The sequence below is a fragment of the Lagenorhynchus albirostris genome, chromosome 13, assembly GCF_949774975.1.
Source record: "Lagenorhynchus albirostris chromosome 13, mLagAlb1.1, whole genome shotgun sequence".
Taxonomy (NCBI): domain Eukaryota; kingdom Metazoa; phylum Chordata; class Mammalia; order Artiodactyla; family Delphinidae; genus Lagenorhynchus; species Lagenorhynchus albirostris.
In genome coordinates, this window is record NC_083107.1 from 68,831,183 (window position 1) to 68,858,420 (window position 27,238).

The 27,238-nt window shown below is 55.3% G+C and overlaps 2 protein-coding genes across 2 annotated transcripts in view; one reads left to right on the forward strand and one right to left on the reverse strand.

Annotated features, from left to right (window-relative positions):
• The window catches only part of KCNK3 (potassium two pore domain channel subfamily K member 3), a 38,656-nt gene extending 13,923 nt beyond the window's left edge, over positions 1 to 24,733 (reverse strand). Inside the window, exon 1 of the mRNA XM_060169873.1 lies at positions 24,426 to 24,733. Within this exon, the coding sequence (XP_060025856.1) occupies positions 24,426 to 24,708 (283 nt within the window). The 5' untranslated portion in view covers positions 24,709 to 24,733. The remainder of the gene's footprint in view (positions 1 to 24,425) is intronic.
• Positions 24,230 to 27,238, forward strand: part of CIB4 (calcium and integrin binding family member 4) — a 91,882-nt gene continuing 88,873 nt past the window's right edge. Inside the window, exon 1 of the mRNA XM_060169874.1 lies at positions 24,230 to 24,654. The gene's annotated coding sequence lies outside the window, so the exon portion shown is untranslated. The remainder of the gene's footprint in view (positions 24,655 to 27,238) is intronic.

Below are 27,238 nucleotides of genomic sequence, written 5' to 3' on the forward strand. Positions count from 1 at the left end.
GCCCAGAGGATAGGGGTGAGTTCTGAGCAGGGGCTGGAGCCCAAACCTGCACGTGGAATTGGTATCCACAGCTCTTTGGAGGCATGGCTGCATTTTCCCATTTCTGAACACTGTTCATGCTCTTTTTTTGTCCCTGATGGGCTTCTACTCTTCCATCAAATTCCATTTCACAAGTCACCGGCTCTGCGAAGCCTTCCTTGATCCCACCCACCTAAACAAATCAGTGCTCCTGGAGCCCTTTGTTCAACACCCACCAGTCCACAAACATTCATCCATTCAACCAGCAGACGTTTTTTGAGTCCTTAATATACGTAGTGCTCTAAGTTCTAGAATAATAACTATTTCTGTGTTGCACTTAAGCAGCCCTTTGTCATTTACAAAGCAACTTCTATACATTCTATTGTTTGAGCTCGCACAGCAATCCCTAGAGGAGGTATTTACTATTATTATTTTCTGTTTTACGGGTGTGGAAACAGGCTCAGTGAGGTAAAGTGTTTTATCTCAGGCCATAAATGCTAGAATCAAACTTGAAATTCAAAGGCTCTTCTCTTTCCATTGTACTTGGTCGCCTCAGGACTCTCCAGGGCCGGATGGAAGTCAGAAGACCGGGGGTCTGCTTCCAGCTGTGCCGCAGTATGGTCACAGGTAAGACCCTGCCCTTCTCTGGGCTTGGGGTTCCTCTTCTGGGAGGTGGAGGAGATGTTCTTGAGGTCCCGTGACATTCTAGGATTCTGGGCTTACAGAGGGGCCACGTTTCCTCCCCTACAAACAATGAAGAAAGCAGTCATCTCGGTGGGACAGTTGGGTCCCCAAAGCCATGGCCCTGAGCCTCTAGGTGCGTGTTAGACCCACAGATGCTGGGGCCCTTTGCAGAGCTGTCCTAGTCAGCACTGAGCAGAGGCTGTGCATAGGGTGAGAATCCTTGGGCTGTCATGGGAAGGGGGAGGGTTGGAGATGGGCTGGTCCCGCTGAAGTAGAGAGGCAGCCAGAGCTGACTCTTCAGAGACAAAATTGTCCTCCCACCTCACCCCGCACGCAGCCTCCCAGCGCAGGAGGCCGCAGAGAGTCAAGCAGGAGATGGCCGCACGTCCCTGCCTGAAGTCTTGTTGGTCCCCAGGTTCTCCCTTCTGACTGCTGAGCGCTAAAGGGGCCCCTAGCCCCGCCCTCATCTAGCCCTAGGGACCAGTCTCTGGAGCCTTTGAGCTTTCACTCCTTTTTGCTTCTTCAGCTGCTTCCTTCTTCCTTCTTTCTTCCTCTTTCCTTCTTCCTTCTTTCCTTCTCCTTCCCTCCTCTGCCGGTTCCTCTTCCACCTCCTCCTCCTTTTCGTCTAATTTTGTCCTCTCAGTCTCCTTCTGGACTCTGAGGACAGGGATGGCGTCTTGTATTTCTCAGGCGCTCAGTGCCTGTCACCCAGTAGAGCTAATGGTAATGGTGATAGTGGTGATGTAGTAGCAGCAGTAGTAATAGTAGTTGATCATAAAGCTCACATTTGTGGAGCATCTGTGCGCCAGGGACTGTACTCAGCGCTTTACATTATTTTATTTAATCTTCACAAAAACTTTATAGGGTAGATATTATCCCCACTTTGCCTATGAGAAAACCGAGGCACAGAAAGTTTCCCTAACTCATTCAAGACCCCACAGCCAGTGAGTGGCTGAGTCAGGGTACAGATTCAGACCTGCTGCCTCGTGCAGCCTAACCTGTATTAGTTGATTAGATGCTGCATCTGGAAGGCAGGTGCCTTGGTTTTGAGCCAAGGAGACTGAGCTGAGTGGCTGGGTGACAAGGCCACACAGGTGTGTGGCAGAGCCAGGGCGAGTCCTGCTCTCTTTCTTCCACATCCCGGTGGCCTCCGGGGTCTCTGGGCTGGGGTCAGGGATCTGGGTCCATGGCCCATCTAAGTGGGACCTTCATGAATCGCTCCTCTTAAGGTCGTTCTGGAAAAGTCATGGCAGCTTGCTCCCTGTCTGTCAAGCATGTGCTTTCCCCAGCTAAGATGCTTCCTCTTTCCAGCCCTTCTCCCAAGAGGCCAGACCCAAGAGTGTGATGGGTCTCCCCAGAAGACGCCCTCCACCGGCTCCAGCCAGGCAGGAGGTGGTGGGAGAGCTCAGAGCCAGCCCTGGAAACAGCTAAGGGGGGCATCTGGGGAGGCTGAGTGGGCAGGAGGGGCCCCAGGGAGGCTGCAGCACTTGGCTGGTCTTGAAAAATCAGCTGGAAAATCATCAAAGCAAAAATGGCTTTACTCCCTCTTAGCTGCCCTTGATTAATTAATTGAACAGATATTTCTCAAGCACCTACTACTTTGTGCCAGGCACCAAGCTGAGCGCTGGGAGAGGATGTGAAGATGGGGCTGGCTCAGTCCTGCCCTCTGGGAACAGAGACAAGCCAGTGGGCAGGTGAGAGAAGACTGTCCCTGAAGTGAAGCGTTATCGCTGGATGTGGGGAGTCTATGTCAAAGGGGCCCTTCTGTGATGGTGGGACTGCAGGCATCCGGAAGCCAGGAGTTAGAAGGCACAGCAGTGTTGCCAGTGCTCCTGTGGCCGGGAGCAGGGCCTCTGAAGAGGCCCCTGGATATGGGGGAGCATTGCTCAGGGTGGTGTGAACCCCTGGCTGCTGCACAGAGCTGCTTGGCCCTGCTTGTCACTAGGAATTGGATCAAGGTCAGTGCCTGAGGCCATACTCTCTCTCTCTTCCTCCTTCCTCCTTCTCCTCCTCTTTCATCTTCTTCTCCTCCTTCTCCTTCTTCTTCCTTTTCCATCTCCTCTTCTTTTCTTCCTCCTCCTCCTCCATCTTCTACCATTTACTTTTTTTTTTTTTTTTTAGTGGTACGCGGGCCTCTCACTGTTGTGGCCTCTCCCGCTGCGGAGCACAGGCTCCGGACGCGCAGGCTCAGCGGCCATGGCTCACGGGCCCAGCCGCTCCACGGCATGTGGGATCTTCCCAGACCAGGGCACGAACCCGTGTCCCCTGCATCGGCAGGCGGACTCTCAACCACTGCGCCACCAGGGAAGCCCCCCCTGCCTTCCTTTTTAAAACACTCACAGCCTCTGGTGATGCGTGGCTGGCTGCTGTGTTCCCACCCCATCCCCATTGCCTTCTCCCAGGAAGCCGTCTTCCTGTTCTGGGCCACAAGCATCCCCTTCTCTCAGCTCTGCACACAGCATCCATCTCTGCCACTCACTTGGCCTCTTGGCAGACGCTGCCTGGCATATTTACCCACCACTTTATGCACAGTGATGCCTCTGTGAGCAAACCTCCTTTTAGTCAAGTCTGCCTGTGCAGAGTGGAGGTTGGGGGCGGCTGGCCCGGGGTGGGGCTGGGCCCTGGACAAGGCTTTTGAGAGACGGTCAGGGTCCAGGTCTGGTCCCCTGAGTGGGGACTCGCCTCCTGGCCTCCCCTCTGTGTAGCTGGGTCTGGGGTGGCAGGTGGGGACCGGGAGGGGATGGAGTGTAAGAGGAAGGAAGGGGAGAGAAAGAGGGGACAGTCACAGGCCAGAACAGAGCCTGTGCCTTCGCTGTTCCTAGTGCACCTACTAATAACTGGAACGGTATCAGGAACTCAGCCCCCCTTGCAGCAATCTTCTCCAACTCTCACCCTGATTTTCAAGGTGGGCATTATTAACTCCATTTTGATGAGGAAACTAAGGCTCAGGTTAAATACTACTTGTCCAAGGTCATGCAGATAAAAATTGGAAAAGCTGGGATTCAACCTAGATCTTTTCGCCTTTAAAGTCCAGGCACTTTCAGATGTCCCTGGGACCCTTCACTTTGCGAATAGAACATGGAAAATGTGTCCCGCTGGTCATCATCCTAAGACCACCGGAAGCCCCTCAGGGTAGGATCTGGGTCTTAGAGGCTTACGGCTCTGCATCCATCCTGACGGCATCCTGCCAAGGACCCTCTCTTCTGAGCCCCTCCCCTGCTTTCCGCCAGCCTAATGAACCCAGAAGTTGAAAGGCCAGTCCTTTCTGTCCCAGGGAACAGCTCCCTGGAGGTTCTCTTTAGAGATTCCTGGATGTATCAGTCAGGTCCGGAGCCAGACAGAGCAGGAGATGAGGAGAGCAGAGCTGGGGGGCAGGGGCCCAGGGCCCCCAGGGAGGCTGTCTGCAGTGGACATGTCTGGTGTGGCTACCCCCTTCCTGCCTCTTCGGAGCTGTCCCGCAACAATCCTAGTTAAGGATGGGCCCAGGTAGCACCTTTGTACCATGTGGCCCTGCACTACGGATTGGACTAGGGAGGCATACCTGATCTAAGAGGACCCGAGCTATCAGCTGGCTGGACCAGTCAGGTTGTCTCTCCCAGGGGTTGTGATGAGGGCTGAGCGGCTGGGTAGTTTTGGGGAGCTGAGCTGCAGGGTTACAAAGAATTGGGTCCTAACTGAGACCAGGGTGAACCAAAGCCACATGCAAGTTGGGGTTATTGGGGAAGAGAAGCCAGAGTGAACAGGAACAGCAGAGACAGGGATGGTGTGGCCTGAGAGCGATGGAGAGAGAGGCCTGGGCTTCTGATTGCGGGTCTTTGATACCAGCTAAGTGGTGCTCTTTCCTTTCGGAAGTCCCCTTTTACTCACACAGGTCCAAGGGGGCATGGTACCCTGGCTAAGCTCCAGCCGCTCCAGAAGGAGAAGCCAGGCTCCCAAGTACTGTGTCCCAGGTGTGTCTGGCAGAGTGAGCAGCGCAGCAGAAGGGCCCTGGATGAGTCTGGGGAGACGCATAAGGGCACTGCACACTACAGTGTTTAGGGGCATTCCTGCTGAATCCACGCAGCAGCCCTATGTGGCCCCTGGGCAGGGGTGGTCTCCATCCGATGGCTGGGGACATTGAAACCTGGAAAGGTTGGTGTCTCACCCGGAGTTGGACCTGGTACCCAGGCCTCCTGATTGCAGGCCTGCTGCTTCTCCCATAACCCACACTGCCTCTCTGATCTCCTCTCTTATTAGGTAGCTGGGTGACTATGGGGTTAGAAATACAGTGTGCAAAGTACCTAGTACAAGGCCTGGCACGTGGAAGGTCTCAGGAGGTGGGAGCTGTGGTTAACATTATGTTTTAAAGCACAGCTCTGAGCTGCCACTCACCGCTCAGAAGCCTTCCTTAGTTCCCCAAATGCACACAATACATTCTAGGGGTTTCCTGGCCCAGCACGTAGGCTGTGCACAACCTAATGCACCCCCAAGCTGGCCTGCTCTCTCCTGGCTCCCCAACACTTCCAGTCCCCTCTGCGCCTCACCTCTGAGCACTTCCTCATGTTGTTGGGCTGCTTGGAGTTCCCTCCCTCCTCTCTTCCCTCCTCCTCCGAGGGGCAGCTCCAGGGCTGCCTCTTTTGGGGCACCCTCCCCTGTCTCCCAGTTGGGAGACAGGTACCTTCTTCTGTCCCTGCCACTCTCTGTCAGGTATTAAGTTTTGCGTGGAGGTGGGTGCCTCTCGCACTGGCCCACCTTGCCCGGTGTCTGTGGTGGATTCCCAGCAGTTGCGTGAAGCTGGTCTGGATGCATGGGTTGGGTTTGGCAGGGAGGCCTTGGGCTTTGGCAGCGTGGCCCCCGTGGGCTCTGTCTCCATCACCTGCTTCCCACTCTCCTTGCTGGTCATGGCTGGTGGCCCAGACAGCTCTGGGCTGGCAGGGAATTTGGGAGCAGATGCCAGGAGATGTGAAGGAGGTTTTTCTTAGGCTCAACACCCTGCCCAGGGCTCAGGAGCTCAGATGGTGTAGGTTGGCACAGTGCCCAGGAGGAGAGGGACTCCAGCAGCAGGGACTTCAGCCTGAAGCCAGCTGCCAGGACCTTCTCTCCCTCTGAGCCAGCCTGTAGACATGGTGTCCTCACCCCTACCACTCACACATGCATGCGTGTGCACACACGCACACGCACACACTCACTCACTCCAATACCCCACATGTCCCCCACTGTGGCCTCTTGGCATGACCCTGTCCACCATCCAGGGCAGAGAGTACAAGAACCAGGGGGGCTATAGGGTGGACACACCCAGGAAGCAGGAGAATCTGCCCTTCGATAAAAGGAGAGGAGTCCCCTACAGGACTTGGCCTCTGGGCCCCCCGCTCTTCCTTCACGTTCCAGGCCCTCAGGGATCTAAAGAAGCCACCAAACACAGCTCTTCCTCCACACAGGCCTGGACCCAACCGAGAGGCTAAGATTCCGCCCCTCTCCATGGAAGCACACTTCACTCAACCCTGGGCCCTGTTGGAAATGCTCCTTAGGTGGAATGAAATGAGGCTCAGGCCATTGCTTCTCAGCCATCTTCAGTGGAGACACAAGCAGCTGTCCCCATCCTTGGGACACTGCCCTTTACATAGAGACATGGAAGCAGACACGCATCCCCCAAGCCTGCCTCCCGCTTCCTGACTCACCCTGGGCTTGTCACTTCTCCTCTGACCTCTGATTTCCCAACCTTTTCAATTAGCTCTGCCACTCCACCAGCCTTGCAAGTTCTCCATCAACACTGTTGTTCACAGCCCAGAATCGCAGGAGAGCCCGGCCGGGCTGGGGTATAATTGGAGAATGACTTCCTGGCTCCTACGGCCTACAGAGCATGCCTATTCATGCAGGGGTGTCCCGAGCTTGCTTTCTGCAGTGCCTAGAGCTGCAAGCCGCGCAGAGTCCCCTGGACCCAGCCCTCCCCAGCTACTGCTTACAGTGCTGCTGTGCCTTCTCCTCCGTCCACCCCCATGTGGAACCTGGGCGAGCTGGCTTTCTCTGCCCTTGACTTTATTCAAATGATTCAATGACTCTGTCACTGCTCCCTCCTCCCCAATTCAAAACAGTCTTAGCTGAGCTTTATACAGTGCTTACTATGTGCCACTGCTCTAAGCGAGCTAATATATGTTCCTCTTTTATTCTTCTAACATCCCTATTCTGTAGATACTACTATTATTCCTATTTAAAGATGCAGGAACTGAGCCACAGAGAAGTTAAGTGACTTGCTCAAGGTCACACAGCAAACACTTGGCAGAGCGAGGCTCTCCCCATACTGCTTCTCCTGCTCTCTCTGAGTGCTTTGCTCTTTTCCTCCAACTCCCATTTCAGAGGTGGTGAGGCCTCCCCTCCCAAGGCTGAACCCCTAACTACATGCTGCCCCGGCCTTGGGCTTTTCTTCCTAACCTTTCTCCTGGAGGCCCCCCATTTGAGGGTATTTTTAAATTGTCCTCTGCTAACTTCTCACTATTTGCCTCAAGTCTTCAAAAAAGGGAAGGGAGGGAGACAGGGAAGGAGGAAGGGAGGCAGGCCCACCCTGCCCCTGTTGCTTCTCCCCTTACCCATCAGGATGCCCCTACTTCACCCACTAAGACTACTCTGCCCGACAGCATCAGGAATTGCCGGAGTACCAGACCCGGTGCCCTGTGGGCAGGGCTGCCTTAACTACATGGCACTCTGGGACCAATTAGAAAAGAAACGGGCCCCGTCTGGGTGGATGCAGCCCCTGGGAGAGTGCATGGCTTGGTAAGCAGGCCGGACTTCAGCAACCCACACCCATCAGCTGGATTCTTTTGGACAGTCCCTAACCTGGACAGTCATACATGGCGGTCTTGGCTGTTGGCATCCTCATTTTCCTTCATATTCTGGCCATGCTCAGCCCTGATGGCCGGTCCTCTTCCTCACTGGATACCCGACCCTCCTGCTTCCCACGGGTCCTTTGCAGTCTCCCCTGCTGCCTCTGCTTCCTTCTCCTGCACCCTGATTTTAAGAGTGGACCAAGATTCTGCCTGGGCGATCTGATTCTGGTTCTAGGGAGGTCACCAAGGCCTCGCCTCCAGCTCTACTGCACACTGTCACCTGGCTGGAGCGTGTGCACGCAAGCCTGGCTGGGCCACCAGAACCCATCCCTCCCACCATGTGGCCTCTCTGTACTGCCTGATTCCTAGTAGTTCCTCAGTCAACCAGGCTGAACACCTTGCCTTCCCCTCTTCTTCTCCCCCCGGACCTAGTCCCAGCCATTCCTCTTTTTCTAGTCCTGCCCTTTCTTTCTGTTCCTATAGCCACCACCTAGGCTCTCATCCTTTCCAGTCTGGACCTGGGGAGCCGATCCTCGGTAACTTCCTAATCTTCCTCACGCCTACTTCTAGATCACACTCCACTCTGCACTTGTCACTGCTCTGCTCTAAAGAAGATGTGGCACATATATACAATGGAATATTACTCAGCCATAAAAAGAAACGAAATTGAGCTATTTGTAATGAGGTGGATAGACCTAGAGTCTGTCATACAGAGTGAAATAAGTCAGAAAGAGAATGACAAATACCGTATGCTAACACATATATATGGAATTTAAGAAAAAAATGTCATGAAGAACCTAGGGGTAAGACAGGAATAAAGACACAGACCTACTAGAGAATGGACTTGAGGATATGGGGAGGAGGAAGGGTGAGCTGGGACAAAGCGAGAGAGAGGCATGGACATATATACACTACCAAACGTAAGGTAGATAGCTAGTGGGAAGCAGCCGCATAGCACAGGGAGATCAGCTCGGTGCTTTGTCACCTCCTGGAGGGGTGAGATAGGGAGGGTGGGAGGGAGGGAGATGCAAGAGGGAAGAGATATGGGAACATATGTATATATATAACTGATTCACTTTGTTATAAAGCAGAAACTAACACACCATTGTAAAGCAATTATACCCCAATAAAGATGTTAAAATAAATAAATAAATAAAATAAAAACCACAAGCAGGAAGGAAAAAAACCCAAAAAACAACAAACAAACTTCCACGACTCCCCATTGCCTACAGGGAAAGAAGCTCACACTTTCAACCTGCCTTTCAGCGTCCTCCACCATACGTCCCTGACGTTCTTCTCCAGCCTGAGCTGCTGCACCGTACCTTAGGAGAGGGCTTCGGAGCTAACTTTTGGCAGTGCTTTTCCATAGCTAAGCTCTCTGGAAAGCTGCTGGGGGTGGGTGGGGGTGGGGGTGGGGAGGGGCTGGGGGAGGGGTGGTTCTGCCCTTGTCGCACTTCCCACCATCCCCTGCCCCAGGCCAAGCCTTTTAATGGCCACCAGCAGCCTGACAGCTGCCCTTCACCCTGGGCGGCCTGGATTAGAGTCCAGCCAGACTGAAAATGTGGAGGCAGGTCTTAGGGGGTGGTCAAGGGATGAAAGGAAGAGGAGCCTCTCCCAGCCTGCGAGTCACTCACCCTGGGAGACAGGCATGGCTTGGAAGCGGTTAGTGGGACAGCGGGGGCAGCACGTTTGCAGGGGGCGTTAATCTCAATACTCCCTTAGATCTGTGCAACATTTCAGTTTATCGCTCGCTTTCTGCGTGAGACGCAAGAATCACTATCCCTCACCCCACTGAGAAATGAGGAAGCTGAGGCTCGTGCTGGTGAGGTGACTCGGTCAAGGTCACAAGATGTGAAATGTGTGCATCAGAGGCAGGATGGAGTTTCAGGGTGGCGGGGGGTGTCTTTCATGCCAGCCCACCTGCTCACCCCAGGCTGGACCCAGGCTTTCTGCACAGCAGGAACCTCCCTTGCCGTCCAGGGAGGGGCTGGTTAACTCAGGCACTTGGTGGGGAGCCCTGGGGGAGGGGCTCATCTTGCCCTGCTCCATTCCTGGCCCGAATTGGCACCAGCACCTGGGAAGGGCAGCCGGCCAGCCACGTGCCAGTGTTACTTTAAAAATAAACCAGGGAAGAACGTGGCTTAAAAATAACCCTGGGGATGTGTGAGGAGCTAATTACTGCCGCAGCCCCCGGCCAGGGCTTCGAGGAGCGTGCATGGGCCCGTGGCTCCGTGTGCTGCGTTCCCTCTGCCAACCTCTTCCAGTTGGGGGCTGCGTACCAGGCCCCCCTAGAGCAGCCGGGGGCAGACAGGGCCTCCGAATCCTGAGGGTGGAAGCTGGAGGCGGCTCTGGGCATCCTGGGCGGCCTCCCTCACCTCGGCCAGGACACGGGGAGGCGGGGGAGGGAGGAGGGTACCCAGGCCAGGAGGGAGCTCCAACAAGAGTCTCTGGGCCTCACCCCTGTCTTCCCACTGGAACCAGCCAGGCTCCAAAAGGGACTCTGAAGTCCTGAGTGTCCCCTTCTTCTCTGCATGTGGTTTTGGCAGCCAGGTGGCTGGTTTTGCCGATTACGTCTCCCTATTTAGGACTCCTGAACTCCACCAGTCATTGTAACTGTCTCCTGAGAAGAACTCGGAGGCCCATCTTGGCCCCTTGGGGTAAGAATGCACGGCCCTCCTGGCTGCCCCCTCCTAGTTGCTTCCACAGACATCCCTGGCCTGTGAGCTCGCGTCTCTGGACCCTCAGTGCCGAGGGCTTGGTCTGCTGCCCAGCCAGGCCCGAGGAGCCCCCAGGCTCTTTTCCCAATGGCAGTCAGGGAAGCAGGGGCCACGCTCTCATCCCGCAGGCCGGGTTCCCGCAAGGCTCTCAGAAACTCTTGCAGATCCCCTACCTTCAGCACATCCTGAAGCGACAGGGAGGAGGGGACACAGGGCCCAGCAGAGGACGCAGCCGAGGACAGACGTGCAGGATCAAAGAGAAAAAGCAGAGCTTTCCCGGAGGAGGGAGGCAGAGGCCAAGACTGCTGGAAGCTGACAGAAATGATCAAAGGACAAGGATGGATGGGAGGGGCGGGGGAAAGGAGCAGCCAGGAGACGCAGCAGAGCGGCAGTTGGGGGCAGGGGCTTTGGGGTCAGACAGGCCCGGACTCAGGGCCCTGGCTGGGTGTCCTGAGCCAGTAGTCTTGCTGGGCCTTGGGCCTCATTTGCATAATGGACATAACGATGACTACCTCATGGGCCTCTGCAGGAGGAGGTTTGTAAAGCATTTATGAAAAGGCCTGAAAATGGGGAGCTGGGGTATTGTTTGTTCCCTCTCCTGCCTCTGCTGGGATCTGGCCCCTCTGTTCCATGTCAGGCTGGTCAAATACAAAGGATGCCCTACCACTCTCTCCTCCCCATGCTCCTGGAACAAGCTGTTCAAATGTTAGTTACACCATGTTTTCATGGTCAATGTCTCCAGTGGTCACCGCATTGCCAAACGCACTGGTTGCTTCTCTGCGGTCATCTGACTTGATCTCCCAGCAGCAGCTGGCCTGGCTGACAGTTCCCTCTCTCTTAAATCAACGCCTCCTGGCCTTGGGACACTGCACTCCCCAGGTTTCCCTCCAGTGTCCTGGCAGGTCCCCTTCCTTGCCTGGCCTCCCGGTGCTGGAGGAAAGGCCTGGGCTCTTCTCTCCCATTCTCCCCTCGCCCTGGCTGGTCTCATCAAGTTGCATGACTCTAAATATTGTTGCCATCTGATAACTCTTAAGTTTATATCTCAGCTTTGACCTCTCCCTTGAGCTACAGACTTGTCTGTCTAGCTGCCTGCCTGGATTTGTAATAAGCATCTCAAAATTAACCTGTATGTCTAAAACAAGAAGTCTGGAATCTCATCTCTTTAACAAACCTTTTACTCTCTGAATTTTAGTTCCCATCTCAGTAAATGCTTACCTTCCACCCAGTTGCTCAGGTCAAAGATTACCCCTGATTATTCCCTTCCCCCTACTCCCATAGCCCTCTGGCTCCCTCCTTTCCCCCAGCACATGCATCCTATCCATCAACAGGTCGGGCCAACTCTGTCTTGAAAACACACCCCCAATCCACCTCTCTCTACAGTCTCCACAGTCTCTACCCGAGTCCCATCCAACACCATTCTGTCTTTCATGTTACTCAACTGCAGCCTGACGGGTCTCCCAGCTTCCCTCTTCTACTACAACCAGCTGACCTCTAGCAGCCAGAGGGAACTGGTAAAAATTTGAGTTATATCACACCACAACCCTGCTTAAAGCTTTCCAGTGGCTTCCATCACATGTAGAGTAAAATCCAAATTCTTGACCACGGCCTCCGTGGCCCTGCAGGATCCAGTCCTCCCATGCGTCAACCCCTTCGCTCAGCGTGCTGCACGCACACTGCCCTTTCTGCTCCTGTCCCTCCATCATGTCAGCTCTGGCCTGCCTGGGACTTCACGTTTGCTGTCCCCATGCTCCGCCCCCGCCCTGGAAGGCTCCTCCTTGATCTTTGCATTCCACAGGCCCCCTCCCTGGAAGGCTTTCCCAGATCGCCCATCCCTCCTCTCCATCACTCTCTACCCCATTCTCTTGTTTTACTGACTCCCGGCACTTGTCACCATTGGGATGATTTCCTTTTTTTTTGGGGGGGGGATCACATAATGTAGTTTATCAACTATCTGCTTCCTCTGGAATGTAGGCATCATGAGGACCAGGGCTGAGTCCCTGGTGCCCAACACATGGAAGATGCTCAGAAAAAGAAAGAAAATGGAGGAATGACTGTGTGGGTGCTGGGGGAGTGGAAAGAGTCAGGAGGCCTGAGTTTGAGGACTGGCTCTGATATCGCGCTGCTGGTGGCTGGGGCAGGCCACGCCCCATCTCCCCCTGCACCCTGCCCTGGTCTCAGTCTCCTCATCTGGAAGAGAGAAGGGTTGGGCTGAATTGGTGATTCTCAAAGAATCTGAAGGACGCCAGGAATTGCAGTGATGCCATCCACTGCCAAGCTGAGCCCTTATACTGCAAGAGCATGCTGGCGTCAGCACCCTGAACTGACCCCATTCCAGCCAAAGGCGGAGGAATGTGACTGTATGCTCTGCAACACACACATATCATGTAATGGCCCGAGAACATTTTGAGATATCAATCCATTGTGAGGACCCATGCGGCTAACTCCAGCCGCTCAGAGGTCTAGCAGGTCACTGGTCTAGGTGGGATGCTGAAGGTTGGTCCACGAGCAGGACCTTAGCTCCCGGGACCCTGGAAGCCTCTGAGCTAGCCGAGGGCCTGGATTGTAGGGACAGCCACCAGTGCACTCATCCCGGGCCAGCTCAGGTCCAGGGGCAACCTGGGAAGAAAGACCGTCTGCAGCCTCTCTCCTGGCTACCCTCCTGCCTGAAAGTGCTGGCTGGGGTCAGCAGGCTCTCAGCACCACTGCTCCTCCCACACCCCATCCACAGACTACTGCGGGAGCTGCCAGCTGTTAGGGGGCCCCCCTTTCTGGGTGGGAGTCTCCCGCATTCCAGCTGTCCCAGGGGTTGGGGCAGTGGACTCGCTCTGCTGATAAGCAAGGCTGCGGCCACAGTCAGAAATGCCCTTTCCAGAAAGGGGTGACTTGGAGGTCCTGGACAAGGCTCTATTCTTGGGACTGGAAACAGAGGAAGTCCCTCCAGGGCTCAGCCATCATGCGATGAAGTGGAGACAAGATTGTAACCCTGGGCAGCGAGCATCTCAGGAGGGGCTGGAAGCAGAGGCCAGGATTAGGTCCTGGCTGAGCTGGAGTAGAGATGGTCCGAGCTGTAAGGGGCTCAGATACCACCCTCCCAGTCCCTTGCAGACAAGGCCAGCGTGGGATATGACTTGCTGTGGGTCTCACAGCCAGGCAGGAGCAGAGAAACAGCAGAAGGGTCTGTGTCCCCCACTTTCCTTAGCTCAGCTGTGCTACAACACCAGTCACAGCTCTGAGAAACGACACGTAGCCCACTGACGATCCTAAGGGGAAGATAGGGGGCGTCAGGGCCTCTTTGGTGCCCAGGGAAGACAAGTACTTAGGAGTCTGGGGCACTGAGCTGGGCACCCAGGGGAAGAAGGTCTGCCACTGACTTTATGTCCAGGTTTCTCTTCCTCTGACCCCGCTTGGAGGTAGACCAAGGACCAAGAGTAGCCCCGGAGGGTCTTCCTCTGTCTAGCCCTCATGGTGGAAAATCCACGATGCAAGGTCATGCTGAAGAGGGGTCACGCTGGCTCAGCCAGGCTAGAGCCCCCCACTTTGTTCCCAGGTGAGTGATACTCACACAGCTAAGGGGGCTGACCCCCTTCCCTGGGGTCACTTGAGAGCTAAGCCATGGAGGAGTCACCTCCTGTCCCATGACCCCCACTGAGACCCTCTCGGTCCCCTTCTCCTCTGGGAAGAGTGGGACCTGCCCTTCTCCTGGGGCCACCCGCTGACTCCTGGGGCCTCTGCCACCTGGCTCACCCCAGGAGCTTTGGCTTGTGAACTCCAAAGATTCTTCCTCAGCTGCCCCTTGACTGTTTCTCAAGTCCCAAGGAAACCCAGAAAGAAAACGCTAGCTGCTGGCTGGCAAGTGGCCCAGCCTCCCAAGTACAGAACGCTGATTCGAATAAGCTCTCTTCTTTCCTGTGCTTCCCAAACCTGGCTGCAGATTCCCCTCATCAGGGGAGTTTTTAAAACTCACAGCCTCCTGGGCTTAGCTCAGGCCCGGACACCCATTGCTCTGGCTCCAAATAACTACTGCTACGGGGACCAGCGCCCGACTCAGCATGCAGGGGCCATCTTCCCTGCCCTCCCCCCTGCACGCCGGGGAGCAGGTGAGTTGCCAAGTCACCCCCAACCAGGCCCTTCTCTCACTCACTGGCTGTTCTTAAGAACCATCACTCTATTCTCCTTTCCAGTCTCAGGTTTCCCTCCTGTTCAAATGCATGGAACTAAGGCCACTCCATGACGACGGCCGCCCCCTGCCCCCCAGCACCATCCTCTTCACCCTCCATAGGCCAACACCCACTTCTACGATGCCCCAACATCCGGACCATCCAACCCACCTTCAGCTACGGGGGGCCAGAGCCCTCCTCGGGGGAGAGCTTGGTCTTGGGGTTGGAAGGTCTGGACTTGACTCTTGCCTCCACATTCACTGGCTCTGGGTCACGGGAAGCGATCTTACGTTCTCAAGTCCAGTTTCTTCGTTGACACCTACACCTCTGGGTTGTTATGAGGTTCAGGAGAGATACTGTGTGACCAAGCGTTTTATAAAGCGAGTGCTGGGCCTGCTTTACACGCCCCTGCTCTGCTGATTGCCAGCAGTGCACCTGTGCGGGCCTGCCCTGGCCACTCGGGGCCTCAGGGTCCCCCTCTGTGAAATGGGAATAGTAATAGTGTCGCCTTCATAGGTGGCTCTAAAGATTAAATGAGGTAATACATGTGACGGGCTCAGCCCAGAGAAACCTCCCAGTGAATGGCAGCCTTGGTTCATGACCGTGGAAACTGAGGCAGGCTCTGTGGGGTGTGGCGGCTTCATGTCAGGTCTAAGATCTGGACAGAATAGGTCCAAGCGAGAACGGATCTGTTGCGTCGACCTGAGACTTGCTCCTGCCTGGAGCCACCCAGCCCTGCCTGCCCCCAGGGCCCTGGTGGGAGGACAGCACCGTCCTGGGGGAGAGGGCTGCCTCCTGTCTGAAGACTGGCATCACTCTCTTGGGGCCGTTCAACCAGGGCCTGACAGTTCGGGTCTCTGGAGAGAGCCTCCCAGATGGTCCTGTGGCCAGCGGGCTGGAATGCGCCTCTCCGGATGTTTCTGCGATGGTTATTTCTGCATCGGAGCTGTGGTCAGGAGAGGCCCTGCACATTCCTGAAGAGGGACACTGAGTCCATGCCAAGCCGTGCAGCAGGGGCCTGGCGTTGTCTATGCAGAAAATGTCCACACAGCAGTGGGGGACAGTATCCTCTCCTTCAGCTCCGTGCTGTCCCAGGGCCTCCTGAACACCATCCACAAGCCTGGGTTTGGTCTAGGCTCCAGAGTGGATCTTTGGTCCAGAAAAGGAATCGTGGAGAGGGGAGGAAGTGAAAGCACTTCCTGGGGGCTGGCTGAGGTCTGCTGGGTGACCAGGGTGGGGCTGAAGCTAGATAATCAGGATTCAGGTTGCCATTACCCTCTGGTTCAACTGGGGTCATGAGGCACCCACTAGTTCAACTGGGGTGACCCACTGGTTCAACTGGCATGATGGCGGCAGCTGGTGGTTCAATTGGGGTCATAGGGGCATTGCATCCTGATTCCTGGTCAGGATCCAGGCAGGAGAACACAGGTTGGAGCCTATCACTTCCCTCCTCCAGTTCTTGTCAAATCAAGTCCACCTGCCAGAGCCTAGCACCCAGCCCCCTCCAAGGTTGGCTCCGCCCACCTTCCCTTGGGCAGACTTATGGCCCCAGCCTAATTCATGCCGCTCCCTTACCCCGGAAAGCTCTCACTGCCAATCCTCACTTACTGCAGTTCTAATTCTTCATTTAAGCCTTCCTCAGGTCCTACCTGCTCCAGGAAGCCTTCTCAGATCCTTATTCTGAGTTACTCCACTAGGATTTAGCATATATACCATTCAACTTGTGGTTTCAGGATTCCACCAGACCGGGGGCTCCTTGGGGAAGGATCTGGATCTTAGTTTTCTATTCTCTTGGTGCCTTGTATAGTGTCTGGCACTCAGAAGATCTCAATGATTTTTAGTAAACTGAAAATGAAGTTTGGTAAACCTGAAATGAAGGCTAAAGTCAGTACTATTTGGAAGGTGACCCAGAGGGTCTGGGGGTCCCCAGGACGCTGATGAGTCCCACTCTGGGTACTCTAAGTCTCTAGGCTGCCTCTTTGAAGATCAAGAATCTAAGTATCTCAGGGTTGGTAAGAACCTTAAAAGTCACTTATTGAGGTCCCCAGTGTGATATATGGGTAGCGTGATGATCTTTTTGATGTGTCAACTTGGCTAGGCTAAAGCTCTGAGTTATCCAATTGAGCACTGATCCAGGGGTTGCTATGAAGGCATTTTGTAGATGTGATTAAAGTCCGTAATCAGTTGACTTTAAGTTAGGGAGATTATCCTAGATCACTGGGTGGACCTGAATCAATCACTTGAAAGACCTTAAGAGGTGAGCCAAGGCTTCCCTGAAGAAGAAGAAACTCTGCCTGTGAACAGCAGCTTCAGCCCAAGCTGGAGAGAGTTCCAGATTGTCCTTCCCGATGTCCTGCCGTATAGATTTCACTCACCTAGCCAGCAACTACCATCACGTAAGTCAAGACACATAAGTCTCTCTCTCTATATATATATCCAGCTGGTTGTGTTTCTCTGATTGAACCCAGGTTACCTCTGCATCTACTTCCTCTGGGGCAAACCAAAGCCCTGCCCCAGCCTCAGAGGAGGGTCCACCAGCTCTGAGGCCATTGGCTCTGACACTCCATGACCAGATTCCTAAGGACCTTTCCAGCTCTACACAATCTTGTTCTTAAATCCACAGTCCCCACCTCAGGTCTGTTCTCGGAAGTCAGGTCTCCAGGTTATTTAGATCCTTGCTACTCAAAGTGTAAACCGCAGAGCAACAGCATCAGTGTCCCTTGGGGGCCTTGTGAGAATTATAGACTCTCAGGCCCCATCCCAGACCTACTGGTTCAGAATCTGCATTTAAACAAGACCAACCAAATCGTCAGAGGTGACGAAGGGAGAAGTACTAATGTAGAGAATTCCGTATTGCTGAGCTAGCCTTCTCTAGTTCCCCCTGGGGAACACCGCCTTTGTACAAATGGGGAGACTGAAGCCCAGCAGGGTAGTGCCTGTGCCTCTCACGAGTAGGGGGAAAGCAGAGAGAGAGAGAGAGAGAGAGAGAGAGAGAGAGAGGGAGAGAGAATGATTTGTCTAAGGGGAGAGAAAGAACCCAGTTTCTAGCTCCCAGCCCAGGCTCCTGCCTTATATTCCCTGCATCCATACACTCTCTTCACAAAGGCGACCCTGTGTGTCACTGGAAGAGGCGGGAGTGGGAAGCAGGGTGGTAAGGAGCTGGCTTTGGTGAAGGGGGAGCGTGGGAAGTCGGCCCCAGCATGGTGGGGATCCCAGGGGCCACAGAACCAGGAGGACCAAAGCTGTCGGCTCCAGGCAGTAGCTGAAGCCAGCTCTGGAAATGGGAAAGCGAAGGCGTGACTGCAGCAGTAGGGGCTCGGGGTGGCTCCAGGTGAGGGGCAGGTCTCCGGGAGCCACCTGGGAGCTGCCTGAGCATGGGCAGTTTCTGGACAACGGCGAAGTGTGGACAGACTGGGAGGTGGCCGCATCAGCTGGGCCGGTGACTGCTTCACGGCAGGCATTTGTCACGTGCTGAGGACCAGAGCCTAACAGAGGGGTGAGGAGGGGGCCCCAGGCAAGCAGCACAGGCCAGCTGGCAGTCTGCTTTCTTCTCTATGAGCCTGGGGGTGGGGTGGTGAACAACACGGAAGGAGGCATCCGTAAACAGGGTTCCCTTCTTCTCCAATTAGAATTTTAGTTTCCACACTGTAAAATGAGAGAGGTGGAGCTAACTGATTTCTCTTTGGGCTAAATGCTCCACCCATAGTCCTGAGGATGTGATATCCTGAAGCTGAGGTCACAGCTGAGTGCCCTGCATGACCCTGATTCCCATCCTCCATTGTCTGTGACATTCATACGAGAGGGACAGCAGAGCCTCTGCGGGGAGCAGGGTGCTGCACGACTCCATGAAAAGATACTTCCTACAGCCCTGGGTGTAAGCCCTGTTACTGTCATTTTATATTTGTAGGGTCCTGGGCCAATGTTTGAACCTCTCTGAGCTTTCTCTTCCTTGACCATAACAGGATGATAATGCCTGCCCTCCCAGGGTAGTTGTGGGACTGCAGGAGGTGAGAAATGCCTCGGATAGAGCCTGACGTGTTATAGACACATCCGTTCCCTGCATCCAAGGCAGGGGTGGGGTGGGAGGGAGGGAGTGCCCATCCTGGGTCTCTGCTGAGGTTTGCCTAAACTCATCATGATCTCAATCAGAGCTGGGTCTCTTCCCTTGCTGCTGGCTGACGGCAGGGAAATCGTTTTTACATTTTTTTATTACAAAATCAACTCACAGATTTACCGTTTGTGCTGCCAGCTGAAAGCTGTTTCTAGTGGTGATTTGCACTACATTCATCTGTGCTTGTTTATGTTTTCTTTGAAAATACTTATTGTGTTTGTCCTGTCCCCACTGTGGCCAGGCATGTGTCTTCTATTTCTGTCCTATTCTGGCCCCCATTCCCTCCATGTCTCTAGCCCCCAATCATGACGTGTGGGAACTGGACGTGCAGGCAGGAGGCATGGCAGCCAGAAGGATCTCTGATCAAATATGTCCACTTTGTAGATGAAGAAACTGGTGGTCATAGAGGACCAGCAGCTAAGCTAAGTGGAACTGGAACTTTTGTCCTCTTGCTCCAATCCAGGATGGGTTCTACCACTGTGCACCTCACTCTCCCTGATTGGTTTGCTGCAGGGTCTGCCTGCTCAGAGGAGGGAGCATTGCCCCTGAGCCCGGATGTCAGGCAGACTCTAGGCATGAGTGAGGATCTGGGAAGCCTGGGATGGGGGAGTGAGATTAGGAGGATAAAGGGAAGGGTGTGGCAGCCTCTGGTCCCCAATCCCACTGTCCCCACCTGTTAGGAAGGAGTAGAGGTGCTGTGGTCACAGTAATCCTTGGGAAACAGAGCAGTTCCCTTCTGTAGGGAAAGTGATAATACATGAGAAATGATAACACTTTAAAGTGTAGATACTGTTTATTAAGCACATACTCTGTACCAGGCACGTCTTCCATGTTATCCCATTTAATCCTAGGAGGCAGATATTATTCTCCCACATAGTAAATGACAAAGCAAGTTCAGAGAGACTAAGTAACTTGTCCAAAGTGACACAACTAGTAGCAGGCGGTGGAGGTGGCGAGTGGAGAGGGGGATTGAGTGATGAAGCCAGGCACTCGGGCTTCTAAGCCAGCACCCGTGTTCATATGCCACCCTCAGGAAAGGCTGTACAGTTGAAGCAGAGGGGTGGTCTGTGGGCAGCGAGGAAGGAAATACTGACTGAGAGCGGACAGTGGGACCGTTTCAGGCTGGACTGCCCCTCCATCCCCCGGGAAGTCAAGAGAGTACTGGGAACAGCTGAGTGATAAGCGGACGGACGCCCTGGTGCTAAGAGCAAAGTGGGGGTCGTGAGGAAAACAGGCTGGGGTGACGGAGAGATCTTTAGGCACCCAAAGGGTTGTACCTGCGACTTGCTGTGTGAATTTGGGCAAGTCACTCACCTCTCTGGATGTTTGGATGACTGCTACTGTCTCCTTTCACTTTTTGATTTGAGGACTCTGGGATTTTGGCGGGTGGCAGGTCACTCCTATACTTTCCTCCTTCTTAGAAAGATGCAAGAAGTACAGGTTCCCTCATGAACTACCTGCTTGAATTCACAATCTAAGGATTCCCAGGCCATGTGGTGGGCGATGGGAGCCTGTGCTCTGCTGGAAGCTGGGGAGAGAGCAGAACAGAAGGTTTTCTGTCCCAGCTCCGTCAGCTTAATCAATCACCTGGCCTCTTGTTGCCGTAGAGCCGCAAGGAATCCAGGGAGCTGCGGTGGGAGAACGGGCACCTGTGAGCCCATGGCAGTCTCCGGGAGGGCCTGGTGCCGGGCACGGCCGTGGCACGTGGTCTGGGTTGGTCAGGGGCCAGTGTGCAGGGGAGCAGAGGCTGGCTGCAGCGTGCTGGAGCCAGAGACCTTCTCTTTCTGGGGAGGATTTTGCCAGAGGAAGAGACAAGCCTTGGCTACTTGGCGTCCCCAGAGTACAAGTGTCTGGGCTGGGTTCTTGAAGTAGAGGGAGAATTGGTAAAAAATACAGGGCATGGGACTCAGAGAGGCTCCACTGAATCTATGCTTTCAAGTCACAGGCCATGGTGAGCCATTTACACTCAGAGCCTCAGTTTCCACCACTGAAAAATGGGAATAATAATGCCCACCTTGAAGGGTTGGGGAGAGAACTGAACGGGAATATAAATGAAGCGTCTTGTATACAGCCTGCCGAAGAGTAGTTAATAAACGGTGGCTGCCACTAGCATTGTTGCCATTGCTGCTGTTAATAGTAATAACAGAGAAAGAAGCAGTCTGCACAAGTGGAAGGAGCAGGGGCCTGCGAGTCAGGTTTGCCTACCCTATTCCCGTCACCTCTTTGCTTCCTTCTCGGTAAGAGGAGGGGGTAGCACCAGCTGATCTCAGGGCCCTTTCCTGCTCTGACAGCCTCCAGGCTATGAATAGATGTGGCTGGGGCCCCGGAGGAGCCTAATGACTCAACAGCTAAAGAGGTTAAACTTTCCCAAAAAAGAGTTTCCCTTTGCATTTGATGAACTTAGGGCCCGACAAAGGAAGGGTTTCCTGTCTGGGAGACTAGGGATGAGGGAGCTGGAGGAATCCTCGCAGTTAGTGGTGACTGTGACTAACCAGGTGAATGACTAACTCAGACCCTGCTGACCCTCAACCAATCAGGGCTGCCCATGAGCGCCCTGCAAGCCGGCATGATTGAGCACGTCATGGCCATGCCAATCCTGGCTGGCTTTGGGCTTCACGGCATATGGAGGCAGAGGAAGTGGCCAAGAAACCAGCAGGGGAAGGAACACTGGGCTTAGAGTCAGGAGTCCCTGCTTCTCGCTCTAAGTAACTCCGCTGCTCAGCAGCTGCGTGACTTTGAGGGAGTCTCTTCCCCTTCCTGAGCCTCCATGCCTTCATCTGTGCAAGGGAGCTAACAGTACCTGCCCTGGCAACTCCCCTGAGCTATGAAGGCTGAGACTCAAGAAATGAGATGAAAGTGCATTGTGATCACTAAGGCACTGAATGAACGGGAAATTTTGTCATTATTCTATCCCAAAGGGACTCCCAGTCTCTCAGGAGACCCATTTGTGTCCCCAAAGGGGTCAGGTGGACACAGACTGCTGCCTTTGGGTTTGGGGTCAAGATCAGTCTAATATAGGGCCCTTTCCAACCATCTGATCACAGCCCAGAGAGCTGTTTCTTAGATCTGAGCCCATATGGACAGCTCCCAGCCAGGTATCATAGCCAGAGTGAGAGGTGACAAAAAGCCAGGGATGGTTGGGTGGGGCAGAGTGGGCAGTGCCAGTCTAGGGCCCCCACAGAACTAGGGTGGTTCTTTGATGCTCTCTTTCCTCTTGCCAAGCTCCTTATAAATAAAAAAAATCAGGGTTTCCCTGGTGGCGCAGTGGTTGAGAGTCCGCCTGCCGATGCAGGGGACGTGGGTTCGTGCCCGGGTCCGGGAAGATCCCACATGCCGCGGAGCGGCTGGGCCCGTGAGCCATGGCCGCTGAGCCTGCGCGTCCGGAGCCTGTGCTCCGTAACGGGAGAGGCCACAACAGTGAGAGGCCCGCACACCGCAAAAACAAACAAACAAACAAAAAATCATCAGAACCACACTCTGTCTGCCTCTACCCCCAGCTTTTAGCTTCTCTCTTGGTGAGGACTACAAACACTTTGGGAAACGGCAGGGATGGAGGGGAAGGATGATGCCCTCTCACTTCTGCACACCTTAAACCCATCAGTAGCATTCTCTGAGTGCTCCTGCGTATTGCTGGGTACTGTGCCGGCACTGCGAGCACAGAGATGGGAACCACGGGGCCCTGCCCCCATGGAGGTTAATTATACCCCCTGTGGTTAAAGAGACAAAATACACCCCCTAAAACGTAAACAGCTGTGCAAAACAGCCTACACTGTTTCACTCAGCTGGTCTTGACAGTAAGTCCTGCAGTCATCCGGAGCCAGTGGCCTGGGATGGTCTGGAAGACTTCAAGGAGGAGATGGGATTTGAACTGGACCTGGAAGGTTAGCTTGGACAAGATAGATAGAAGACAGAGAAAAAGGCATGCCAGATGGGCACACTTCAGGTGTTCTCGAGGGACAGTTGGGCTGCAGTGGAGAGATCATGTCAGTAAGAAGTGAGAAATGAAGTCGGACATAGAGATTGCAGCCAGGTATGAGGTCCTGAAAATTTGGGATGAGGAGTGTGGATTTATGGATTACATGGGCAGCAGGGGGGCATTGAGGGCTTCTGAGAAGGGTATTGGTATGGTCATAGCTGTGCTTTGGGGAGATTCTTTCTGGCAGCCTTATCCTCGGGAGCTTGCCCTAAAGGGGAATGAGGCTGGAGGCAAGGAGGTCAGTTGGGTGGTTACTGTGGAGCTGGGGACCAGGGTACTGAGAAAGATGGGGCACACACCAAGGGTAAGATGTGTGGGGAGAGAGAGAGGGAAGGTCTAAGGACCTGCAGTGCTCCTGAAACCCTGGCAGGTGGCAGGGAGGTGGGAGAGGGGAGGAGACGCCAGACAAAACCCAGTCTGGTCCTTCCCAGGAAAGCAGGCTCCTCTTTGGGCAGACCTGAGTCTGACCATCCTGCACTAAACTCACAGCATCAGCAGGACCCAGAGGTGCCCCCACTTGGGCCACATCCACTCCTGGGGTCCTTTTCATCATCTTCCAGAAACCACATAGCATAGCTCCCTGCGGTCTCCAGAGAGCAGCGGAACCTCGGGACAGTCCTGCAGTGGACAAATGGCAGGGACGGCGTCCAGTACTGCCTTTTACCCCTCTCGGCTCCTGTTGACTCCCAGGAAAACACTGCCATCTTGTCATGGGCTATGCCAAATGGCAATGAGCCCGTGGGAGCCCAGCCAGGGCTAGGAGGAGGACCAGGGAGAGGAGAAGGAACGGGAAAGATGGAGGAAACAGCTCCTGGAGGCGTCCTAGTGAGCTCTGGGGGGAGGTGGGCTGGGAGCACATCAGGACCCGGAGGAGTCCTGGAGATCATTTCGGCCAAACCCTCATTGTCTGGAGGTGAACTTGAGACTCGGGCAGGGGAAGGGACTTGCCCAAGGTCATACAATGGGACAAGTAATGCAGCTGGGCTGGAATTAGAGTCTTGGGAGTGGGTAAGGTGTTTATCCCTGTTTGGACACCTGAATAGCACATCAAGGGCCTCACTGGAGATTCTTTCTCAGATACCCACTTGTGCGCCTTGTGTGTGTGCCCGTGTATGTCCTGTGTGAGCTTGCGTGTGTGCCTGTGTGTGCACCTGTGCCTATACTGTGAGAGAGTCTGGGTGTGTGTGGCCTCCTACACTGAGGTCTGCCCTGGCTGGAAGAAGAGAACTGGGGCCATTCCTGTGAGGTGACTGTTTTCCTGGGACAGCAGTAAAGAAGGCAGACAGGGCTGGGTCTGGCTTCCAGCACCAGCTCTGCTGCCCTAAGAAAATTAAAGGCACTGGCTGGCAGAGCCTAAACTCCTGGCGCTGGGCACACACGTGCACGCAGACACGCACACACACACACACACACACACGCACACCCCAAGAAGTACTCATAGCCACAGTTATGGAGTGTTCCAGGCACCCAGAGCGGCCCCGTGTGCCTCAGAGTGCCAAGTACCTGCCTCCACACGTCTCCCTGAAGCCCCAGTCGGCGTAGACACGCTGGGGTCCGGGAGCCGATCTGCAAGGACACGGAGGAGTCCAGCGTTCCCCACCACTTACACTCGGCGCCCTGCTCCAGGGCCTGGCGCGGCCACACCCCTCCTCCCCAGCCGCCGCCCGTCGCTCCTGCCCCTCTCACACACTTCAGAGTCCCCTGGGGCCCTCTCGCAGCCTGGCAGGGACAAGTTAGGGCTGGCCCTGCTTGAGAGTCAAGTCCGGAGCCAGGATTCGACGCCTCCCCCGAGCCCTGTCCCTACGGAGCAGACACGTCAGGCTGAACTCGGGTCTCTGGGAGCGCGGGGTTCGGCGCCTAGACCCTCTCCGGGGGAACCTCCCAGCCTCAGCCGGCTCCGGACTACCCCAGAACCCGGCGCCCAGCCCCCGGGTCCCCGCCCCCCGCCCGGCGAGTAGTTACCGATGGTGGTGATGACGGTGATGGCGAAGTAGAAGGAGCCGGCGAAGCGCCACTGCACGCCGGCCTTGTGCGGCTTGAGGCGCAGCACGACGCGCTCGAGCTCCTCGTAGCCGCCCTGGCTGAGGTTGTAGCGCGCCCGCAGCTCCTGCTGCCGCAGCTCCAGCCGCTGCCGCTCGATCATCTCTGGCTCCGACTCGAGCGCGTCGAAGACCGCGGCGCCCACCAGCAGGTAGGTGAATGTGCACACGATGAGCGCCAGCGTGCGCACATTCTGCCGCTTCATCGTCCCGCCCGGGCCGCCGCCGGCCCCCCGGCGCCCCCGGCCCGCGCCCCGGCCCCGGCCGCCGCTGCTGCTGCCCCGGAGGCGGCCTGGGGCATGGCTGCGCTCGCTGCTCCCCGCGCCGGGCACCCACTCCGCGCCCCGGGGCCGCAGCCGCCAACGCCGCCGCCGCCGCCGCCGCCGCCGCCGCCGCGGAGCTGTCCCTTCAGCACCACCCACCGCCCTCCTCCGCCCGGCCCCGCTCCCGCCCCCCGCCCCCCGCCCGCAGGCCGCCTCCTCCCGCCAGCCCTCCCGCCCAGCCAAATAAGGACTGGGGAGACGCGCCGAGGGAGGGAGGAGGGGGGGCTGCCGGAGGGGGAGGGGAGGGGGAGCGACGGGAGTGCAGCGGAGAGACCGGGCAGGACAGAGAGCGAGAGAGAGGGAGAGACCCAGAGAAAGATAAGTAGGCAGAGAAATGCATATAACTACAGAGGAAGAGAGAGAGAAGAGTCAGAAGGGGGTGTGACAGACAAGGAGATAAAACCAGAGGTAGACTCATAGACACAGAAAAAAGAAGAGGCAGGCAGAAAAATACAGAGCGAGAGAGGCACAGAGCGAAAGATGGAAACAGAAAGAGCCGCAGGCGAGAGACAGAGAGACCTGGATAGCTGGAGATAAACCGACGACACAGAAAAAGAGAAGCAAGGAAGGGGAAAGGAACTGGGCCAATCAGGCCTCTGGGCCACCCCACCTTCATCCCTCCACCAAAATCACAACAGGCTCTAGCTGGACGGGACCTCGGGCCTTGCTGTCCTGCCCTTTACTATGTAGATGAGGAACCGGAGGCACAGAGAGGTCCAGTGCCGCGCAAGGGCACACAGTGAGTTAGTGTCAGCACTCGGACCCAGCCAAGCTTTCCCTCCTCCCAGGCCCTGGCCCCTCCCCTGTGCCAGTCTGCTGGCTGTCTCAGAAATAGGAGGGCACAGCTGTGGACCGGGCGCACATGGGCCAACACCCAAGGGAAAGCCCTGCTCTCGTGAAATGTGGCCCTTCCTAGGTCAGCACAGCTCCTGGAACTGGCTGAGGAAGCACAGGCTGGTAGCCTAGGCCACTAGCACCCAGTCCTAGGGGCTCCTGCTCTGCTCCCCAGGGGCCTTCGAGGACGGGCCTGACACCTATGGCCCCTGTCCTGCACCAGCTGGCCAGGCTGGGCTTGCGCCAGGCTGCCAGGGATAGTACTGGACACCACCACGGGGCATCCCAATAGAACTGGGATCTAACTGAAATGGGGGGGAGGGGCGCAGATCAGGAGCCTCGCTGACAGATTGGAGGAGCCAGCAGACCTCCTCCTACACCTCAGTTTCTTCATTGGTCAACATGGTGCAGTGGTGGCGAGGACGGCAGGCTGTGGGATTTCAGCGAGGCGTCATTGCCCCCTCGGAGTCTTGCTTCCTTATCTCCTCGATGAGGTGCCACGGCAGATGATCCCACAGGCCCTGCTTAGCTCCAAACAACTCCAGACTTGGATGGGCTGAGTGAGCAGAATGACTGGAATGCGAATCCCACTGCCAAGGAGGGTCAAAAAGTCTTTCACAGGACCCTGGCGTGGGCCATGAGGAGAGACATGCGAGAGGCCCCAAGACCTCTGAGGGTGGGCTCAGGAGGCAGCCAGCCAGAAGCGGGAGCACCATCTGTCCACATCCTGGGCTGACCTGTCACTGCCGGTCACTACACTGCTTCTCCCAGGAGTGCCCCCAACTCATCCCTTTCTTCCGCCATTCGTGCAACAAGTATGTATCAAACATCTGCCTTGTATCAGGCGAGGCACGTTACATTCATTATCTCTAGTCTTTACCATGATCCTGAAAGGAAGGGATGGTTATGTCCATTTTATAGATGTAGAAACTGAGGCTAAAGGCAATGCAGAGAATCCCCCAAGGGCATTCTGCTGGGAAGAGACTTCCATCTGCTTTCCAAGCCCGTCCTCTTCTCCATGATGACTCCTCGAGCCTTCATTTGTTTTCACTGTAAATGGGATAGCTAATCACACTAGCTCTTGAACAGATTGTTGTAAGGGATCAAAGGGGATGACCTACATGTAAATCAGACAATATGAGGTTCTATAACAACTTCTTCTCCCCTAAGACTCAGGTCTTTGACCAGAGCCTGCTGGGAAGGCCTTGATTGGTGGCTCTTTGTCCCCTCCCCCTCCCCTCAAAGGTCTTTGGGTTGTGTCAGACTCTTTGATCCACCACAAACTTTTGGTCCTGCCCCTTTGGCCGTGAGCTCAGCCTATTGCAGCCTTTCCCTCTTGGCATCCTGCAGCTCTTTGGAAGAAAAGCACTGCCTTTCCTGGCTTCCCAGGGGTGCAGGCTCAAGTTAGGTTCTGTGTTCCTGGCCACAATCACCCCAGAAACCAGTTCCCCCGAAGCCAGTCTAGGGGAGCAAGTGTCTCACTAGCCTGCTTTTCAGTGTGAAAGGCTATGTATGTGTCCAAGGTCTGTTCACCTCTGGCTACCAGACCAGACTGCTGTGCAGATGAAAGGTGATACTA